Source organism: Ambystoma mexicanum, chromosome 14, assembly GCF_040938575.1.
Source record: "Ambystoma mexicanum isolate Mex_15411 chromosome 14, UKY_AmexF1_1, whole genome shotgun sequence".
Lineage (NCBI taxonomy): Eukaryota > Metazoa > Chordata > Amphibia > Caudata > Ambystomatidae > Ambystoma > Ambystoma mexicanum.
This window is the reverse complement of record NC_090940.1, coordinates 60,188,534-60,208,205: the sequence shown is the minus strand read 5'-3', so window position 1 is coordinate 60,208,205 and position 19,672 is coordinate 60,188,534. Positions and strand designations below refer to the sequence as shown.

The 19,672-nt window shown below is 46.0% G+C and overlaps 1 protein-coding gene across 9 annotated transcripts in view; it reads right to left on the bottom strand.

The window, feature by feature from the left end:
• The window catches only part of NOVA1 (NOVA alternative splicing regulator 1), a 922,724-nt gene that overhangs the window by 928 nt on the left and 902,124 nt on the right, over positions 1-19,672 (bottom strand). For all 9 annotated transcript variants that reach the window (XM_069638522.1, XM_069638520.1, XM_069638514.1 and 6 more), the window contains one exon: positions 1-4,215. This exon is cut by the window's left edge and continues 928 nt beyond it. In XM_069638522.1, the coding sequence (XP_069494623.1) occupies positions 3,208-4,215 (1,008 nt within the window). In that variant the 3' untranslated portion in view covers positions 1-3,207. The remainder of the gene's footprint in view (positions 4,216-19,672) is intronic.

Here is a 19,672-nt window from a genome sequence, read left to right as displayed (position 1 = left end):
CATACCTCTCGACACTGAACTGCCTCCCCTTGACTAGCATGCAAGAAATACTGATCAGTCTGATGACACAGAAATGCTCCACAGAACATGCACACTACCGAGTATTAGAAACTGCACTTGGACTTGGGCTGCTGGTGCCATGCCGCAGTCACTCCATCGCTGGAGCAAACAGCTCAAAAACACAGAGATTCACAGTAAAATCAGCTACATTCACGTTACTAATAGGAGTCTAATGTTCAACAAATTATACACAAATAGAAGCTCTTAAAATGCAACATACTTATCAAGCAGTTGCAGAGAATGAAACATCAACTAACATTTGTTGGCACTTCCACATTTTTTTGCTTACAAAAATGTCGTTTTCCTCCCCAATACACTGTACCAAAGTTATGAGTCTAGACAGTGAAGATGTTCCATGGAGTAATGACTGTTCTACTGGCCAGGCGACAGGATCAGTAGTGATTTCAGTGCTTAGAAAACGAATGTGCAATCCTCAGGCCAGAGGTAGGGACTCTAGGGTGAAAACGTTTGTCGAGCTCACGACTGGTGACACATGCAGCATTATATCCATTCTTTAGATGGAAAACAGTTTTTTTTGTCGATCTGTAAACTTACCAATAGAATTTGTTTCCACAGTTTTAACCTTTTTAAAAATATTTTACAGTGCTTTTTTGCAACAATATTGCTGTTTGACATATACGTATCTATAAATATTAATTTAAAGGGGAACTATACCGTGATACTCAGTTGTCATATAATGTCACGCTGACTCAGTCGTGGCGATTTCAGTATTGGAAGGAAACATATATACGTATTGTTTGCCTGAGTTAGGAGGCCCGCCATTTTGTAAGTTCCCAATGTTTCTGCAAAGTGTGCCTGTGACATACAAGAATCACCAGATACATTCTAAGGCATGTGCTTTGTAAACATTAGCAATAAGAAAAATAAATCCGCACAAAGACTCAAGGCCAAAGCAGTAGCAGGCAGACAGACGAGAAGTCACAGATAAAAAGAAAAGACTCCACACGGACGATGACCAATACGGACGATAGAAGAAGGGTCCACATGCCATTGCCTGGGTACTTACCACCTGAGCAGGGTATTTACCTGGTGACGCTCGAATATCACAGACACCAGCATGACACGGAAAGACTAATTTCTTCTTGAAATATATTTGAATGTACTTCTAAATACCCCCTGAGGATTCGAGACTGTCATTGTGAGAAGGGTCAGACATTTTAGTTTGGGTCAGAGACATTGAAGCCAACGCTGAAGAGAAATTAAGTCCAGCTGTGCTGCTACCCATTTTAGGGATTGGTGGATGGAGACATGTTATTGCATAGAAAAGGCAAAACAAAAACCTAAATTTTTTGTAAAATCACTCAAGAATTAGATGGCCTAGACGGTCTTCAAAGAGACTGATAACCACACAGGATAGAGGTCAACCAGGCTTGCACTAGAGTGTGGGACACTTATTTTGCGACGCATACATTTACACTAGCACTTTTAGTCACTTTGAGAGGTTCATACGCCAGGAGGACTTCTACAGTTTGAGTGCACATTTTCAGAATCTGAACCAATATATGTGGCAAAAATGAAACCGAGTACTCTAATTTCTCAGAAGGCATGTGCTGCTTCCCAGAGAAGAATTTCAGCTCAACTTATTTCCATTCACTGCTTAGGTAGAGTTTTCACCTCTCTAATAAATTTGAATAAAACCTCACCACCAAAACGACCTAACACAAATCAAAGCTCACATTTTTTTACCAATGGCAATTTAGCAGTGTTTTAGCTGGGATGAAGGGACAGCAATCCATAATCCCATCACTGGGACAGTTTGTAATGTGGATGTTTCTTTAATTTGTAAAGCTCAACATGTTCATATTTTTCATGAAATCCATGGCAAAGATTTAGCTATTTTTCACATATTTCTTTAGATAAGCCACCACATGTTGACTCTTCTCACAATCTAAGCTCTTATGCTATGATGGCACCAACATTGAAGCATTAACATCATGGCATTTCGGTCAGCCTCCACTCCAACTAAACATGTAACTCCGATAACCTCTCATGGACTCCTCCAAACAAATACATTACTTCTTCTGGTGACCAGCAGGAGGCCGGGTTCCGGATGCTTTTTTTAAAGAGTGTTCTCCCCTTGAAATGTTTGTGTCAGGGATTCCCCTTCCCTGACCCACATTGCCCGGGGGATCTAAACATGTAATTCCCAGATGTTGGACCCAACAAAATCCTTCTTGGATCTTATGTGAAGAGACTATATGAAGGAGACTTAATATTTCAGTTTACTTTCCCCTTCAAATGGAGATCTTATGTAAAACCAGCTATACACATTCAACAAAGGGCTCTGGCCCATATATTTGAAGTGTAAACTGGACGGCAAGTTCCTTGGTTGGCTTCAATGAACCTGAAGCAAGCAATGCAATCATAGGATGGCATTGATCTCTTATTACAGGGGTTCAGAAAAGAACTGTAGCACAACATTTGGACGAGTCAATGGGTGGAAAAAATATATTTCAGGAAGAAATCAGTAGAGATCGCACTTTAAGGTTCAGAAAGAGAGGTACAGTGGATTCTCTTCGAGTACAGATATAGTCTACAAACCCCATATTGTACACACGAAATTCCACTGCAGTCACTGAAATTCCCCGGACTAGGCCAGGTAACAACACTGGATCAACAAGGATTCTAGGGTGCAGTTCCACTTTAGAGCGTTATTGTTCCATATAGCAGGAAGTAAGACTGAATAGACAGTGCTTTGGCCTGACTCCATTTTAGGTCACTGACCACACCATACCCAAGGTAACAGCAGTTAGTGTCATCTCTAGAACTAATACTGAGAACTATGTGCATATCCCTGTCTACATTCAGTCAATTGCAACTACAACAATGCTGGTAAAATGGCAGCTTAAAACTCACACTAGAAACACTTTCGGACAAATATACAACAAGCAAAGTATAAGAGAATAAAATAGGTCAAGGGGAAAACCTCTCTATGGAACATCTGGTAAACCACATATTATTTACATATACACATTGTCAACATTGTCACATTCGTTTGCATAATTATATATTAATAACAGAAAAAATAAAACCTTCACTTCTGCAAAATACAGTACATCCTTCAAAAATAAGGTCAGGGAGGAAGGGGAATTGAAAAGGATTTGGGATTTTGCAAATGTTCGGTGTTCAGCCCACTTTCTGAGGATTGGCAGCGCGTACTCCTTGCTCGTAGGTGATCCGTTGTGTAATTAAATACTGTGCGGCCTGAGTGGCGGCCGGGGAGCCTGTGATGGTGACCTTCCTGTTCCTCGTGCCAGGGACAAACTCCCCCTTTTTGGAGATCTGAATCCTTGCACCAGTCAACTCCTGGTACTCCACCAATGTCTTCCCACCTTTTCCAAGAATTGCCCCAACTAGATTTTCAGGAACTGCAATTTCAACTACGTCCTTTGACCCGTCTGTGGATTTTTCACTTCCTAGGATGGCACTGGCTGTCAAGGGAGAAGCAGCTCCAAAATATCCATTGGTGGCAGCAGTAGCAGCAGCCAGGCTACCTAATGCAAATGTCCCCGCCGCACCACCAGGAGTGCTACCACCGGCTGAGGCTTCACTTGCATAGGTGGCCAACAGGTTGGCTGCTGCTGCTGCTGCTGGGTTGGCACTGGCAGCTGCTGCAGCCAAGGCTCCGGTTGCCGCTGCCTGACTGATTCCTAAACCTAGAGTGTTGAGGTTATAACCATAGCTGGCTAATGTGTTTAGTGCAGAGGTGATGGCCACCAGGTCATTGCCAGTGAAGCCAGAGAGAACAGCTGGAAATGCTGCCACTCCCGCCAGGTTGGCATGTCCCAAGAGCCCAGCAGCAGCAGCGGCCGAGGGCAGCACTTCGGCTGTATTGGCATACGGAGATCCAGTGGGGTTGGAGTTGGCCACAGGACCTGTGACGTTGGCATAACTAATGTTGAGGCAGCTTCCACTCTGTGGATCCTCTTGGATCTTCTGGATGATGAGTTCCACGGCTTTCCGGTTCTGCTCGGGCTCACCGCTCACAGTCACAACCCTTTCTTGCAAGTTGATCCCATCAGGTTTTTGGGAAAGCTGCACCCAGGCCCCTGACTGCTCCATTACAGCCTTCACTGTAGCGCCTCCCTTCCCTATTATCAGACCTGCCGTGCTGTTGGGGACTATAATCTTTACCTGCAAATAAAAACATAAGCATCATTAATGATCTTTGCCATACAGTTCAACCATAATGACAACAATAATGTAATATGCTGGGCACGACACTAAACAATTTATGAAAACAGATTGGTGTTAAAAAAATATATATATATATACTTTATATGAAAGAGTAGACAAATATGCAAAATACAATAGAGCCAAGCTGCTCTGGAATGATAGAAAATTGGGCTACCCCCAAAGCATCAATAAAGGCAGTAATCTCTGCCATCCTGTGAAGTTGAAGTAGGCTAGGAGAGACAAATCAACTTCCGCGGTACTAGTGGTCCAGGAGTGAATATCGGTTTCTGAACCATCAATCAGCCCTACACCTCTAAAACACCAGAAGGGATCTGAACAAATTGGAATAACAAGCAAATTATAAAACATTTTTTTTCCAATTTTGGTAATGTTGACAGAATGGCATTCTAATCCCTGAAAGGTTGTGGATCGTTGGTTAGTTGCAACACAGCAAAAATACAATTATTAACCAATGATACAAGGGACTGTCCAGTCAAGGTTGTATCAAAAATATCTCCTTTATTTATATCACAACAGACAATCCAGCACCAAAATGAAATACAATCCACCCTGTAAGGGAATTCAGAGGACAGACAGTTTCAAAGAAGGAAAAGGGATGCACTCTGGATACTGTAAGGAAGGCATGGTATCAACAGTAAGACAGACACAAGTGACCACTGTTCAAGGAAGTTTATTGAACTTCAATTGGGTTTGAAAAAGGTCTAATCTAATCCTAAATCTAAAGATGGGAGCAAGCTTCGACCATCAAATAATAATAACACACTCCTAGTGGTGTCTTTCCAAAATAAAAGGGCCTACACTAATAAACCTATCGGTAATCCTTACCTGTAAATATAGTGTGGGAAACAATGTTATGCAAATGAAAAGTGTTCAAGAAATGACATGTCAACTCTCAGCTGGATACCTTACAGAGACCTTCGATTGAGCACACATGCGGTGCCGGCTCACTCTGTCAAAGGTATCGTATTGTAACGCTCACCTGATTCCCACGGAGGCGCAGGTCTGGCTTCGAGTGCTGATGCTTCTTCCATGGTGAAGCACAGGACCCTGAAGATGGACAGGAAGGGCCCTCTACTCTGGCTTCTCCAGCTCGCAGGAATATTCCCCTGTGCGTGAAAAGGGAGTATTACCTACTGACTGAGTTATGCTCAAGCCTCCCACTCTCTTCCAACCCTCCACGATATCCTTCCACGATTCCCCGTGAAGTCTCACCTTAGGGACAGGAAGGATGAGCTCTCCACCCTGCTTCTGATGCAGGGGCGCGTTGAAACCCAGTTACTTCACTGGATTGAGGATTGATGGGAGTTCAGGTAAGCTTGACTATTCAGGTAAGGCTCTGTAACAGTTCTGTTGCAAGTTCAAAAGTCCAAGCTTAATAATAATGTTCTTTGTCTTTTGCAGCAAGCGCTAATGCTTATGTCTTTTTTCCCCTTAGGGGCCGGGGTTCGGAATGCCATAGATATGGCACCGACCCGAAGTGAAACGTGCAGTTCCAGTAAATGTCAGGTTAGTTCTGGATGAGCGGTTGGGAACTGACTTTGCATACGCTCATTCAATGTCTTTGTCTTTTTTCCCCATAGGGGCCGGGGTCCGGAAAATGCCTGGAAGCGGCAAGACCCGAAATGAAATGGGAAAGACCCAACAGGTAAATCTTATTCCCTTCCTTCTCTCACCTCTTATTCTTGTCTTTTTCTCTAGGCTCTCAGAAGTGGCTGTGTATCCGGATGATCGCTGCTGAAGATGGAGGAACCCGGGAAAGGTAAGTGAAATGCAGCGCTGCAGCAATCGTAACGAAATGCTTTTAAAAATAATGTCTTCCCTTTCAGGATCGTCGGTGATGTCTCTGTGGTGCAGATTTAGCTGGTAAGGTCTCTTGTCTCCCTTTGCAGGTGACCCAGGATGCTGACAGGCGTGGCTGAAGTCCAGATGCAGGAGCTGACACGGTGAGCATCCAGCTGCGAGGAGCAGAACAACGCGAAGGGTGAGTTGCTGATCGGGTGTGGTTTAAATAGCTTTGGAAGAAGTCCCAAGTGTGTATCCTTCCTCCGATCAGGTATGTATCCTTCCCCGACCACACCCGGGTGGAAAGTAGTCCCACAGGTAAAGTAGTTCCCTTCAGGCCTCAAGAGGGCCTGGATGTAGCAGCATGGTCTGCATCAGGTAAGTGCACCTTAAAACACTTGAAAACATGTCTAGCTTTATGAGCCTGGCGCCTAAGGCGCCAGGACAGGGGTCCAACATGAGCCTGGCGCCTAAGGCGCCAGGACTGTGTCCAAAGGGCCCCAGCTTGGGCCCGCTGGCACATCCCTGGGGGAAATGATGCCTGCCTCTGGGGTTGCTGGGTCGGACCTGGCTCCTTGGAGGTAGGCATCATGACAGTACCCCCCCCTCAAGGACCCTCCCAAGGTTCTTCCCTCCGGGCGTTTGGGCTTGTTCGGAAATCTCCGGTGAAACCTTTGTACTAATCGAGGTGCGTGGACATGGTCACTAGGCTCCCACGATCTCTCTTGGGGTCCATATCCCTTGCAGTCAACAAGATAGAAGAGTTTCGACTTTACCACCTTGGAGTCTAAAATGTCTTTAACTTCGAATTCTAATTCCCCTTCAATTTGAACTGGATCTGGAGGCTTGGACAATCGGGTTCCTGTTTGTACTGGCTTCAAAAGTGATGCATGAAAAACTGGATGAATACGCATGTTGGACGGTAGATCCAGTTTAAAGGCCACTGGGTTGATTATAGCTTTGATGAGATAAGGTCCTATGAATCTGGGATTGAAGGTTCGCGGGCCCTTGAGGGGTAAATGTTTAGTTGCTAGCCATACCTGGTCTCCTACTTGGTAAGGAGGAGTTTTACTTCGGTGCAAATCAGCGTTTTCTTTATACTTTTTCTTGGCTTGCTGTAAATGAGTTGCAGCTTCTTTGAAGGCTCGGGTTATTGTGGAATGCAGATGATTTACTGCGGGCATTTCCAGGGTCAGAGGTGGATCTAGGTCAGAGGTCCGAGGATGGTGACCATACAAAGTATAAAAGGGGGTTTGTCCGGTTCCAGAATGCACTGAATTGTTGTATGCATATTCTGCGATCCAAAGGATGTCTTTCCAATTTAACTCGGATTGGTGTAACATGCACCGAAGATATTGCTCGAGAGTCTGATTGGTTCTCTCGGTTTGTCCGTCGGTCTGGGGGTGGTGGCTGGTGGATAACCGCACATCTATTTGTGCTAGTTGGCAACACTTCTTCCAAAAATGTGAGATAAATTGACTTCCACGATCCGAGACTAATATGGAAGGGAAACCATGTATGCGAACTATATTCTCCAGGAATTCCTTGGCCAAGGTGGAAGCTGAAGGCAAACCCTTTAAAGGGATAAAGTGGGCCATTTTGGAGAATAGGTCCACAATTACAAGGATTGTTTTGTAACCAGCACAAGGAGGCAGATCTGTTATAAAGTCCATTGACAGGGTGTGCCATGGCACCGGTGGAATATCCAAGGGTTGAAGTAGGCCGGCTGGCCTTTTCTTTTGAGCCTTGTTTTGGGCGCAAATTCCACAAGACAGTACAAAAGACTTTATGTCTTTTCTCCAAGAAGGCCACCAGAAGTGGCGTTTGATTTTTTCCTCCGTTTTAGCGATACCAGGGTGTCCTTCCATTAAAGATTCATGATGATGGGCAATAACAAGTTCTTGCAATTCTTTACTTGGCAGAAACAACCGCTCCTGGAAGTAGGGTAAATCATCCTTAACGGTGTAATGAGGACCCTTTTGACTCCATTCCAGTAAGGTTGAAGAGTCTAGAAGTTGTTTTACTTGCGTTTGGATATCCTCAATAGTTTGCAATGAAGTTAAGCCTAAGATTCTTTGCTCAGGTATGATGGGCACAGGTTCTAAGTTCGAATTAGGTTCTTCCATGCCAATCCGGGATAAGGCGTCCGCTTTTCCATTCTTGCAGCCAGGGCGATAGGTAATTACAAAATCAAATTCCACAAAGAATAGAGCCCATCGGAGTTGTCGTGAAGATTGAGCTTTGGCCGTTTTTAAATACTGTAAGTTTCTGTGGTCCATAATTACGGTGATGGTGTGCCTTGCCCCAAGAAGGTAGTGACGCCAAGCCTTGAAAGCAGATTTGATGGCCAGTAACCCTTTATCGGTAATTGCGTAGTTGATTACAGGAGGAGAACATTTTCTGGACCAAAAGGCCACTGGGTGTAGTTGGTTAGTCTTTGGGTCTCTTTGCGACAGGACAGCTCCCATGGCCGAACTGGATGCATCGGTTTCCACTATGTACGGGAGATCTGGGTGCGGGTGCTTCAATACAGGTGCAGAGGTGAATTTGGTTTTCAGGTCCTGGAAGGCTTTTTCGGCCTCAAGAGTCCATTCGAAGCGTTTGTTTTTCTTTAGGAGAGCGGTGATGGGTTGGACTGTTCGGGAAAATTCCGGGATGAATCTTCGATAGAAATTGGCAAAGCCGAGCATGCTCTGAACTCCCTTCACCGAGCTTGGAGATGGCCATTTGAGGATGGCGTCCACCTTTCGCGAGTCCATTCGGACTCCTTAAGGTGTCAGGATGAATCCGAGAAACTCTACTTCTGTGGTATGAAAAACGCATTTTTCGAGTTTTGCAAATAATCTGTGCTGGCGCAGTTTCTCAAGAACTGCCCTAACATGTTTTCTGTGATCAGATTCTGAAGAAGAGTACACCAGGATGTCGTCAATGTAAACAATGACACAGACATCGATAAGTTCCCGAAGAACATCATTCATAAAGTACTGAAAGGCAGCAGGTGCATTGCACAAACCGAAGGGCATCACCTGATATTCGAAGAGCCCAAACTTGGTGCGGAATGCAGTCCTCCATTCGTCGCCTTCTTTTATGCGCACCAGGTGATAAGCTCCTCGGAGATCTAACTTGGTGTACACACTAGCGTCTTTCACCTGGTCGATAAGCTCAGGGATCAAGGGCAGAGGATAACGATTCTTAATCGTTATTTGATTTAGGGCGCGATAGTCTATACACGTTCTAAGGTCGCCTTCTTTTTTTGGCACAAAGAACAGAGCTGAAGAGACAGGAGACTTGGACGGGCGAATGAAACCATTGGCTAGGTACTGATCTAAATACTGACGCAAATGCAGGTTCTCAGGTTCCGTAAGAGCATAAATCCTACTACAAGGTAGTTGAGCATTGGGTACCAGATCGATTTGGCAATCATAAGACCGATGGGGAGGTAACGTGTTAGCCTGTTCTTTCTGAAAAGCGTCTTGGAATTCTTGGTACTCTGACGGTAGCTGTACAGGGGTGGAAGTTGCTGAGGCTAGACCCATAGCTGGATTTCTTGGATAACAAGTTGGTTCACAATCAGGAAAACTTATCTTCTTTGCTCGCCAGTCAATTCTGGGATTATGTGTTTCTAACCAAGGAATTCCAAGAATTACTTGAAATTGTGGGGCCTTGATCACATCAAACACGATTGCTTCCCGATGTGCATCCTGACCCACCAGTGTCACTTCACCAGTGGAATGCGTTACAGGCCCTGAGGCTATTTCGGTTCCATCTACTGTAGTAATGACATCTTGGGTTACTTTCGGGCGGAGAGGAAGCTTAATCCTGGAAGCCAATTCACGGTCTATGTAATTTCCAATAGCTCCACTGTCGATGTATGGTTTTATAGCATGCAACTGCTGAGGCTGTTTTTGGTCCACGAGCACCATTGGCATGACAAAATGCGAGGTCAAAGAGTTAGTTTTCAAGCTCGGCAAGCGGACCCCTACGCTTGCCGGGCTAGGTCATTTCCCGAATCAGGTGTCACTAATTCGTTATCAGAAGCTCCAACCACCTTCTTAAGTGGTTTAACTGGACAATTTCGAAGAAAGTGACCGGAAGTCCCGCAATACAGACAAAGTTGCATTTGACGCCTTCTCTCTCGTTCTTTCTGCGTTAATGGTCCTTTAACACCACCGATTTGCATAGGTTCAGATACGTCGGTACTCTTGGAGTTAGCGTGGGTTTTGATCGGTGCTCGGTTTTCATACTTGAACCGATCTGCTTTTCTATTTTGAAGTCTGTGATCAAGTTGAACCACCAAGTCAATGTAGTCTGCGCAGACCTGGGGTGGGTTTACTATCTGAGCTAGAACATCCTTAAGCTCTCCGCGCAGGCCTCGGTGAAACAATGTGATCCTTTTGCTTTCTGGCCATCCAGTTTCCACAACCAGTCTGTTAAAGGTGGCTATGTAGGACAGAAGATCCTGATTACCTTGTCGTAAGGATAGCAGTTCGTTATCAAGGGCCTGTCCTTGAGAGTGTCGAGCGAACAATCTTTCCATGCTGGCCTGGAAGCCCTGAAAATTCTGAAGAATGGGATCATCCTGATTTACCAATGGAATAGACCAATCGGCAGCACTGCCACTGAGGTAGGATAGTATAAAGGCTACCTTGGTCTGGTCGTTAGGGAAGGCTCCGGGTCTGCATAGAAATTGTAAACGACATTGGTTCATAAAGACGGCATATTTCTTGGGATCCCCCGCAAAACGTTCAGGCGGGGCCAAAGGCATGTGTCCAGGTAGATTAATTTGTACCGGGTTACTCAAACCCATTGATGTGGAAATGTCTCCGGAATTAGGTAAAGGAGTGTGCCCTGCCTGGGCCTGTAATAACCTTTTGGCTAGGTCATCTGTTCTTTCCTTGGATAAAATCAGTTCTCTTTTGAGAGCGTTAGTCTCCTGGCGGGCTGAGTGCACCTCTGCCCGTAATTCCCCCAAAAGCTGGGCCAGCTGGTCAGTCTCGGAAGTCTCCATAGCGCCCGGGTGGGAAATTGTGGGTAGGCTTCGCGTTCTGTAACGCTCACCTGATTCCCACGGAGGCGCAGGTCTGGCTTCGAGTGCTGATGCTTCTTCAATGGTGAAGCGCAGGACCCTGAAGATGGACAGGAAGGGCCCTCTACTCTGGCTTCTCCGGCTCGCAGGAATATTCCCCTGTGCGTGAAAAGGGAGTATTACCTACTGACTGAGTTATGCTCAAGCCTCCCACTCTCTTCCAACCCTCCACGATACCCTTCCACGATTCCCCGTGAAGTCTCACCTTAGGGACAGGAAAGATGAGCTCTCCATCCTGCTTCTGATGCAGGGGTGCGTTGAAACCCAGTTACTTCACTGGATTGAGGATTGATGGGAGTTCAGGTAAGCTTGACTATTCAGGTAAGGCTCTGTAAAAGTTCTGTTGCAAGTTCAAAAGTCCAAGCTTAATAATAATGTTCTTTGTCTTTTGCAGCAAGCGCTAATGCTTATGTCTTTTTTCCCCTTAGGGGCCGGGGTTCGGAATGCCGGAGATATGGCACCGACCCGAAGTGAAACGTGCAGTTCCAGTTCCAGTAAATGGCAGGTTAGTTCTGGATGAGCGCTCGGGAACTGACTTTGCATACGCTCATTCAATGTCTTTGTCTTTTTTCCCCATAGGGGCCGGGGTCCGGAAAATGCCTGGAAGCGGCAAGACCCGAAATGAAATGGGAAAGACCCAACAGGTAAGTCTTATTCCCTTCCTTCTCTCACCTCTTATTCTTGTCTTTTTCTCTAGGCTCTGGGAAGTGGCTGTGTATCCGGATGATCGCTGCTGAAGATGGAGGAACCCAGGAAAGGTGAGTGAAATGCAGCGCTGCAGCGATCGTAACGAAATGCTTTTAAAAATAATGTCTTCCCTTTCAGGATCGTCGGTGATGTCTCCGTGGTGCAGATTTAGCTGGTAAGGTCTCTTGTCTCCCTTTGCAGGTGACCCAGGATGCTGACAGGCGTGGTTGAAGTCCAGATGCAGGAGCTGACACGGTGAGCGTCCAGCTGCGAGGAGCAGAACAACGCGAAGCGTGAGTTGTTGATCGGGTGTGGTTTAAATAGCTTTGGAAGAAGTCCCAAGTGTGTATCCTTCCTCCGATCAGGTATGTATCCTTCCCCGACCACACCCGGGTGGAAAGTAGTCCCACAGGTAAAGTAGTTCCATTCAGGCCTCAAGAGGGCCTGGATGTAGCAGCATGGTCTGCATCAGGTAAGTGCACCTTAAAACACTTGAACACATGTCTAGCTTTATGAGCCTGGCGCCTAAGGCACCAGGACAGGGGTCCAACATGAGCCTGGCGCCTAAGGCGCCAGGACTGTGTCCAAAGGGCCCCATCTTGGGCCCGCTGGCACTTCCCTGGGGGAAATGATGCCTGCCTCTGAGGTTGCTGGGCCGGACCTGGCTCCTTGGAGGTAGGCATCATGACACGTATCTTGCTTTCAAAGTTCAATCACTCATCCCCAGTTCAACTTTACTTGTGTTGGTTATCACACGCGTTTCATAAAACGTTCTTTCCCACGCTTGCCATACAATGTTGCTGCTTGCAAACATGGCTTCAACGGAGATCAGTCTTGTATCGGGTTCCCCAACTCACCGGCTGTGTTGATTTCACTGACGGAGCTTTGTTGTTGGAGCCAAGGACAGTGCCACAGTAGCTGGCGATCCTCCAACACAATGCAGGATTCCCCAGTCTGGTTTCCTGGTCTTACGCTTTCTATTCTCAAAGGCTTTGTGAAAGTAATGGCTCCTTGTCAAAAAGATCAAGGAACTGCCCTCCTCGCGATCCCCTTCTGTTTTGGCATCTTTCTCCTCTTGTTAAACTGCCATCTTGAAACTGCTGTTTCCTCGTGTGCTTGGCCTCGCTCAAAATGGGCTTCAGTGCTCCGCCCTTTATCCGTGTGGGGAAGTGTAATGGAAGAGAAGTGTGTGTGATGGTCAGTAATTGTCTGACCTTGCCTGATCATTGTATTGGGACACATCAGGTATACAGCTCTGGTGTTAGTTTTTCTATCCTAGCAGGCTGTCTGTGAGAAAGTGTTTATGTTGTAAAGGGGGTGGTCGGGGGTTGAGTTCCTAAATATTCTACCTGGTAGGATGGGGTAAAGGTATTACCGGGAAGGAGATACCGCGTCTCACCATCCGGTGTCCCACTCCCACTCCCCGAAGACCCCTCATCCAGGTGATCCTCCCACACTGGTCCACCCCCTGGAACTGGATCCAAAAGCGATGGCTGTGTCCTGGTCACCTGGATGACAGATCCCTGGGGACTAGTGGGTGAGACACCTTCTAGCTTTTCACAATACTGACAGGAGGGTATCGTTATGGTTAATAACCATAACAGTTTAAGGTTCCTTGGCTTCAGCACAAAGGGAAAAATGGGTCTTAATATGTCTTTAGGAGCCTTCTGGGAAGGATCAGGGGGGCAGAACCACAATGTACCTTGTACTGTAGGTGTCCTTGCTGCTTGACAGGGTTGAAAGACGGGAGTCAGCTGTGGGTATCAGGCGGCAAGAGGTTTTGGCGAACGAAGCTGGACGAATGGCTGCAGGGTGGCCTACATAGTGGTTAGGAGTCAGGAATGGTTGTCTCAGTGCTGATCAGCGGTTCTGAAGCACTGGTCGAGACATATCAGATGTCTTTAAGCTACGGCGGCTTGACAACAGTCAGCGTTGCCGTTGGTTGCAGATCAAGGAACTCCACTGGCCTGAAAATGTCTTTTAAGGCGAACAGTGGTAGATGCTCATCGAGGCACTTCTCCTAGCTTCTTCAATAGGCTTATGTCGTCCTTTAACGCGGACGTCCCAAGGCTGAGGAGTGCGTTGCAGGCAGCTTCTTTGTCCATGGCTGTAGGTTCAAAGACCTTCTGGAACTGCCTGTCCAGGGAGTTTGCTGCAGAGGCTAGCAGGGCACACTGTGTGCTGACTGGGTACTGGTTCTGGAGTGGCTGGAAGATCCTCTGGGTTCTGTATCACCCTCTGTTCCCTGGGAGATGTTTAGGGAAGGGAAGTTGCTTCTCACTGTGGATATCCTGGCCTTCCTTCCCTGGCGGAGGATGTAAGATGGACTGTACCTTCAACCAGAGTCCAAGGTTGAGTTCTTCTTATTGACGTCTTGTGTAATCTTCAGGTGATCTGCCAAAAAGAGGGGCTTGGCCCTCTTTTAAAACCAAGTGGGCCACAGTGATTAGTGTAGGCTAAGCCTACATTCATGAACCAATCATGGGTCCCCACCAACAATCACCTGTATGTTTGAGGCCATAACCAGAGTGCTTTGCAACCGGAAAGGTAAAGGGGTGAAAACAGGAACAAGGTGTGCCCCAGAACTAAAATGGTGTAATCCTTCTTTCAACAGAAAGAGCTCTGGGATTACTCCCTTTTGATACTAAGTCCCACCCATGTTCCTGTCTGTTGTCTTCAAAGAGTCTCTCTGGTTAATGGTTCCCCCTGTGTGGTCCCTTTTTAAAGTGGCATGTCTCCCTTGAAGCTGCAGTGAGACCAGACTCTTTGGCTTCTGTAAACAACATTCTCATACCTTATGAATAGAGTCCCCCTAGCGGTGTGGCCAACTGTAAACAACAGCACCGGACATGACAATTCACTGCCCTTGATACTGAGGGGCAGGAGCTGGCTTCAGTTTGACACAGTTGCATTTGAAAAGTTGCTGGGTTTCGAAACCTCCTTTGTTATCTTCTGCAGCCAGGCCCTGTGTGATCCTGTTTGAAATACCCCCTGTTGATATGTTAATCACTGCCACAAGCTGCAGGGCCAAACAAAAGAGCAGGGCGGATCCATGGAGCCTTTAGTTAATCAGTCGAACCATGGCAGGAGGCATGTTGGCCACCCCTCCCCGGTGATGACATTGTGTACTCCTTGCTGTCATATTCAAACTAAATATGTTAGGGTCGGACGATTCCTGTAGGAATTGTCCAGCACAGAGTACACAGGTCTATGCTTTGTCATGGTGTGATTATAGGAACGTGTGTGGATCAGCCCCACACATTTTCCTGAGGTTGGTCTACCATCATTCCATTTAATTAAACATTTTTAAAAAAGCTGAGGTGAGCGCACACCCACTGTGCGGATGGTCGAATTCCTCACAGAGAGTGTACCTATGCATTTTAAGAAGGACAAGTTGCTTTCTTGTTATGTTAAGTATCTTCACACAATAAATTACTAATCTATCACATGCTCACACAGTAGAAGATGCAACCCCATCCAACGCACAGCTGCCAGTTGATTGCCTCATGGCTACACATGTTAATCCTTGACTCTCACACAAATATTGGTAATTCCTTATTGCAAGCATTTTTTCTACTCAGTCGTTCATTAATGGCTTGTCTTTCCTGGCACTGCCTCACCTGCTAAACACCGACAATCTGAAAATCCCTTATTCATACTCCACACATAAAATGACGCTTAAGCTCACTAGCAATGATAAAACATGATCCTGCAGAGCTGAGCTAATAGCAAACTGCCCTACCTTTTGGCTTGCATAGCCCAAAGATCCAAGAGACTGAGCCAGACCGTAGCATGAACAAGTGACATAACATAACACATTCACCTCTCCAACTACAGACCCATCTTAAACACCCTCTACCCAGCAAAACTACTAGAAACCTACGTGAACGGACTAACACAAGTACACATAGAAAACCACCTGTCAGTCCAGAAAAAGTAGACACCCCCTCATCGTAAGGCAATATACTTTGTTAGCCGAAGATCAACTGCCTCATGTGTTCAGTATTAGAAAGGTGTAGCAAAAGCTTAACCACGGTGCGGCCATTTTAAGGTGACTGAAATCGCCATTTTGTTTTCTCTATGTTTTCTCTAACGTTGTCTTTTGCTTCATGTAAATCTGCTTTGCTGAAATATTATTCTGCTTCACTGGTGCATAATGCAAGGCCGTGAGAGGCATGTTGAAACATAACGCAGTAACCCAGACAGAAATGCCCGGTCTCCTCCCTCACATATCCTTGGAGAGTGAGCAGCAAGGCATTCTAATCAGTACAGTAGGTGCCTGCTAGTCTCGGTAACACAGTAGAAATGCTAGGAGCGAACATTAAATGACTTGAATTATGCTCTTCTTTGTGGCCCCCCTTTCCTGAGGCCTGTAGAGCCTTGGAGAGCAAGTTGACCCCCAGCACACAAATAGAAACCAAGAGATAGCAAGGCCTGGAATGTGTCTCTCCCTTACGCGCAGCTTGCTTGCAGAAACAGAAGCATGGTGTCCTTTAAAACAAAGACTTGTGTCTGTGGGCTTACAAAATTGCAAACTGTTACTAAATGAATGTTTGAAGGTGTCATACTCGTCACCATTGTCAATTATCGTGCTTAGTTCAAAGGAAACGTATTAGGGGCAGTATAGAATGTGTCACTACTGATTACTAGATGCTTGTTTTGTAGATATGTATCTGTTGTACGAATTTCTCGTGCTTGCATCCCCTGAGGTCTGGTAGACACACGTTGCAGGGCGTGGGACCAGTTGGCCAACTGAGACTATTTGCTTTGCAATAAACCCTAGATTTTGGGAATACAACCTTGTGTCTGGCGTATCAGTTCGTGTGTGGTGATTGTGCCTTGTTTCCATATGCGAGGGTCCTTCAGGGGCTCCTTCAAGATGGCGCCCGAATAGGGACTCTCCCCCACTTGTTCCATCGTGTACGTTGTAAAATAAGGAAGGCAGAGAGAACGGCAAGGACGGGACAATTGAGCCGGGATCAAGAGGTGTTCGGGGCGCCCCTGCGAAAGCTGTGAGCGACTCCTTTGCAATTCTGCACACAACTGATCCCTGATCGACGTGCCGGCCAGAGAACAAGGAGGCGAGGGTCCCGAAACGAGGCAGAGTGACCCAAGATACGCAGACACAACGTCATTGGTTGCATCAGTGTACGGACGAATTGTGTCTTGGAAAGACAACTTGATTGATCAGGTGAGTCGTGCCTCGATTCAAAAGTGATCCTGATATTGGTTGAGAGTTGATTTTGCAAAATTTTTCCACTGCGCCGGACAATCTTTGGAAACTGGCCAGGTCACGCCACCGGTGGGAACGCCGGCGTATGAGATGTATGTGAAGTATGGTGTGGGAGCGATAATGTTTTCTGAGACTTGGCATAGGCAAACGAGAAAACAGGAAGATCTTCAGTGGCCGAATGATGGGAGTTTTGAGGTGACGAGAATAGATAATTTGGAGAAGGTGTTGATGAAAAAGAAAACACGCCCTGCAGCATTTGATATCCTTAGGGACTGGAGAAGGGAAGCTAGACTTCGTTGGAAAAGTAGAGAGAAACATGCGTGCAGGCATAAGTCAAAAGCAGAGAGAGCGAAAGAAAAGGAAGAGGAGGAGTGAATGATAGTTTGAAAAAGTCAAATAGACACAAGAAATTGAGTATAGGAAAGATATACCCACAACGGGAGTTGCATTCATCAGACAAATTGATAGATAAAATATTGACAGATACAAAGCAAGGTCCAAGGAGAGAGACTAAAACGACCGTGTCAGTGGCTATTGCTCAGCCCCCTCCTGTTGCTCAGCCCCTCCCAACTGTTCAAATCCTAGCTCATCCACAGTTTGCACACTCAGCGTCTCCTATTAGCCAATCAGCACCTCAACAGTCACTTCCCATTCCCGTTGTTCCATCTGCACTTCCCGCCCTAGAGACTGTCTCTGTCCCATCTGCCCCACCCGTAATTGAACTTGAATTTGTTGAAACAGAAGAAGGGCTGGACAAAGTGGATGTACGAGAGTAACTCGTAGTGCGATTAGCAAGGAGAGGAAGCGAGAGTTGCAAGAACAGGCCGAAATGTATATAAATGGGAATGATGAAACATCAGTGCTGGCTTCGATGTTTGACGTCAGGAGGAGCAACGAAAGACAGGTAGTGTTGGAATGCATGTTGGAATATTTAGGGGCGAGATGGAAACAGTTAATTGGGAAGCTGCCTTCGCAACGACTGTTGGATTTGAATGCATTGGCACGTTGTAGAGGGAGGGATGAAGAAATAAGGGAACATGTAGACCGACTTTTTGAACTCAAGAATGAACTTGATAATGAATATGCTGAAATGTTTGCCACACCAGGGTATAGGAGAAGAGATATTAGGAGAGATAGAACTGAAGCGGTGGAACCATATATACAGCGGCGATATTTGCCGTCGTCAAGACAGAGAGGCGACAGACTAAAAGTGTGTATACGAAAGGCGTTGAAATGGATTTCAGATCCTAGTATTCCCACAATGGAGATACATGAGATATTTGTTGAGTACACCTTGCCCATGAAAAGAAAAGCACTGCAGATAATGGCCGAACATCTGATAGACAAAGATATAAATGAGAAGAAAGCCAGCACCCCTGAGATAATAGCAGTCTATAAAAGGGCATTTGAACGCAGAACAGGAGAGACAGCTTTATCACTTGATTTGGGAATATTATTGCATATGAGAGAAGGGGGAGGAACAGTGAGTGCAGTATTTCCCATGAGAGAAGTCCCGCCTACTTTTGTGCCGAAGGTAGAGGTTCCGGCGATAGATGGGCAACCAGCGCGGGTAACGGAAGCACATTATACAGCACAATATGTGCACGTCCCCTTCTCCAGGCAGGAGGTGAATAACATAAAACAGACAATTCCCGACATAAGAAAGAATCCAGCAGGAGTTTATAAAGAGATAGAATCCTGTCTGCAATCATCCGTGCTCACTATGGGTGACATAGATTTAATATTCCCAGTAATCCTGCCAGCAGACATATGGAAACAAATAAGAAAAGTGGATGATGAAATAGCCTATGGCGCTACAGGGGCGAATTTAGTACTAGAGGATAGGAATAAAGAGGTGGGAGGAAAACCAGGGCCAAATATGGCGGCATTACCAGCACGAATGATACAGAAATTGAAAGGAATTGTTCCAGAAAAAAGAATTCAATGGGACAAATTGACTGCATGCGTTCAGGGCAAGGATGAGTTAGCCACAGATTATTTTAATAGGTTTGAGGAAGTATTTACAGATTTCAGTGGACAGGATGTAAGCACAGAAGCGGGAAAAAGGCTATTTGTTGATAAATATGTGAGAGGGTTAATACTTCTCATTCAAACCTTAATAATGACATTAGAAAGTGCATGGCAGGCAAAAAAGTTGAGTGAAGTACTACATATGGCTCAATATTATGAGAACAGAGTGAACGCCGGAAAGAGAAAGAGGTGAAGGATAGAACGAATTTGAAAACAAGGGTGCTACTTCAGCAGGTAGCGGGACAAAATAGAGGGAGAGGAAACGCCCAGGGCAGAGGTAATTCGAACATGCATGGAGGGCCCTTTGGGACTGAATCAATGTGCTTATTGCAGAGAGGAAGGTCACTGGCGAGCGCAATGTCCACACTTGCAAAATAGAAATGGATATGGCCAGAGAAGACAGCATAGGGGGCATCCAGGAGCAAATGGGCATAATAGAAATAACATGCAGCAGCACCAAAATAGTCAAGGGAATGATGCCCAAAATCAGAATCAAGCTCAGAATCAAACCTCTACTCAGAATCAGAGCCAGCAGAACATGCAAAATGGGAATAGAGGAAGGGGCGGGACCATTT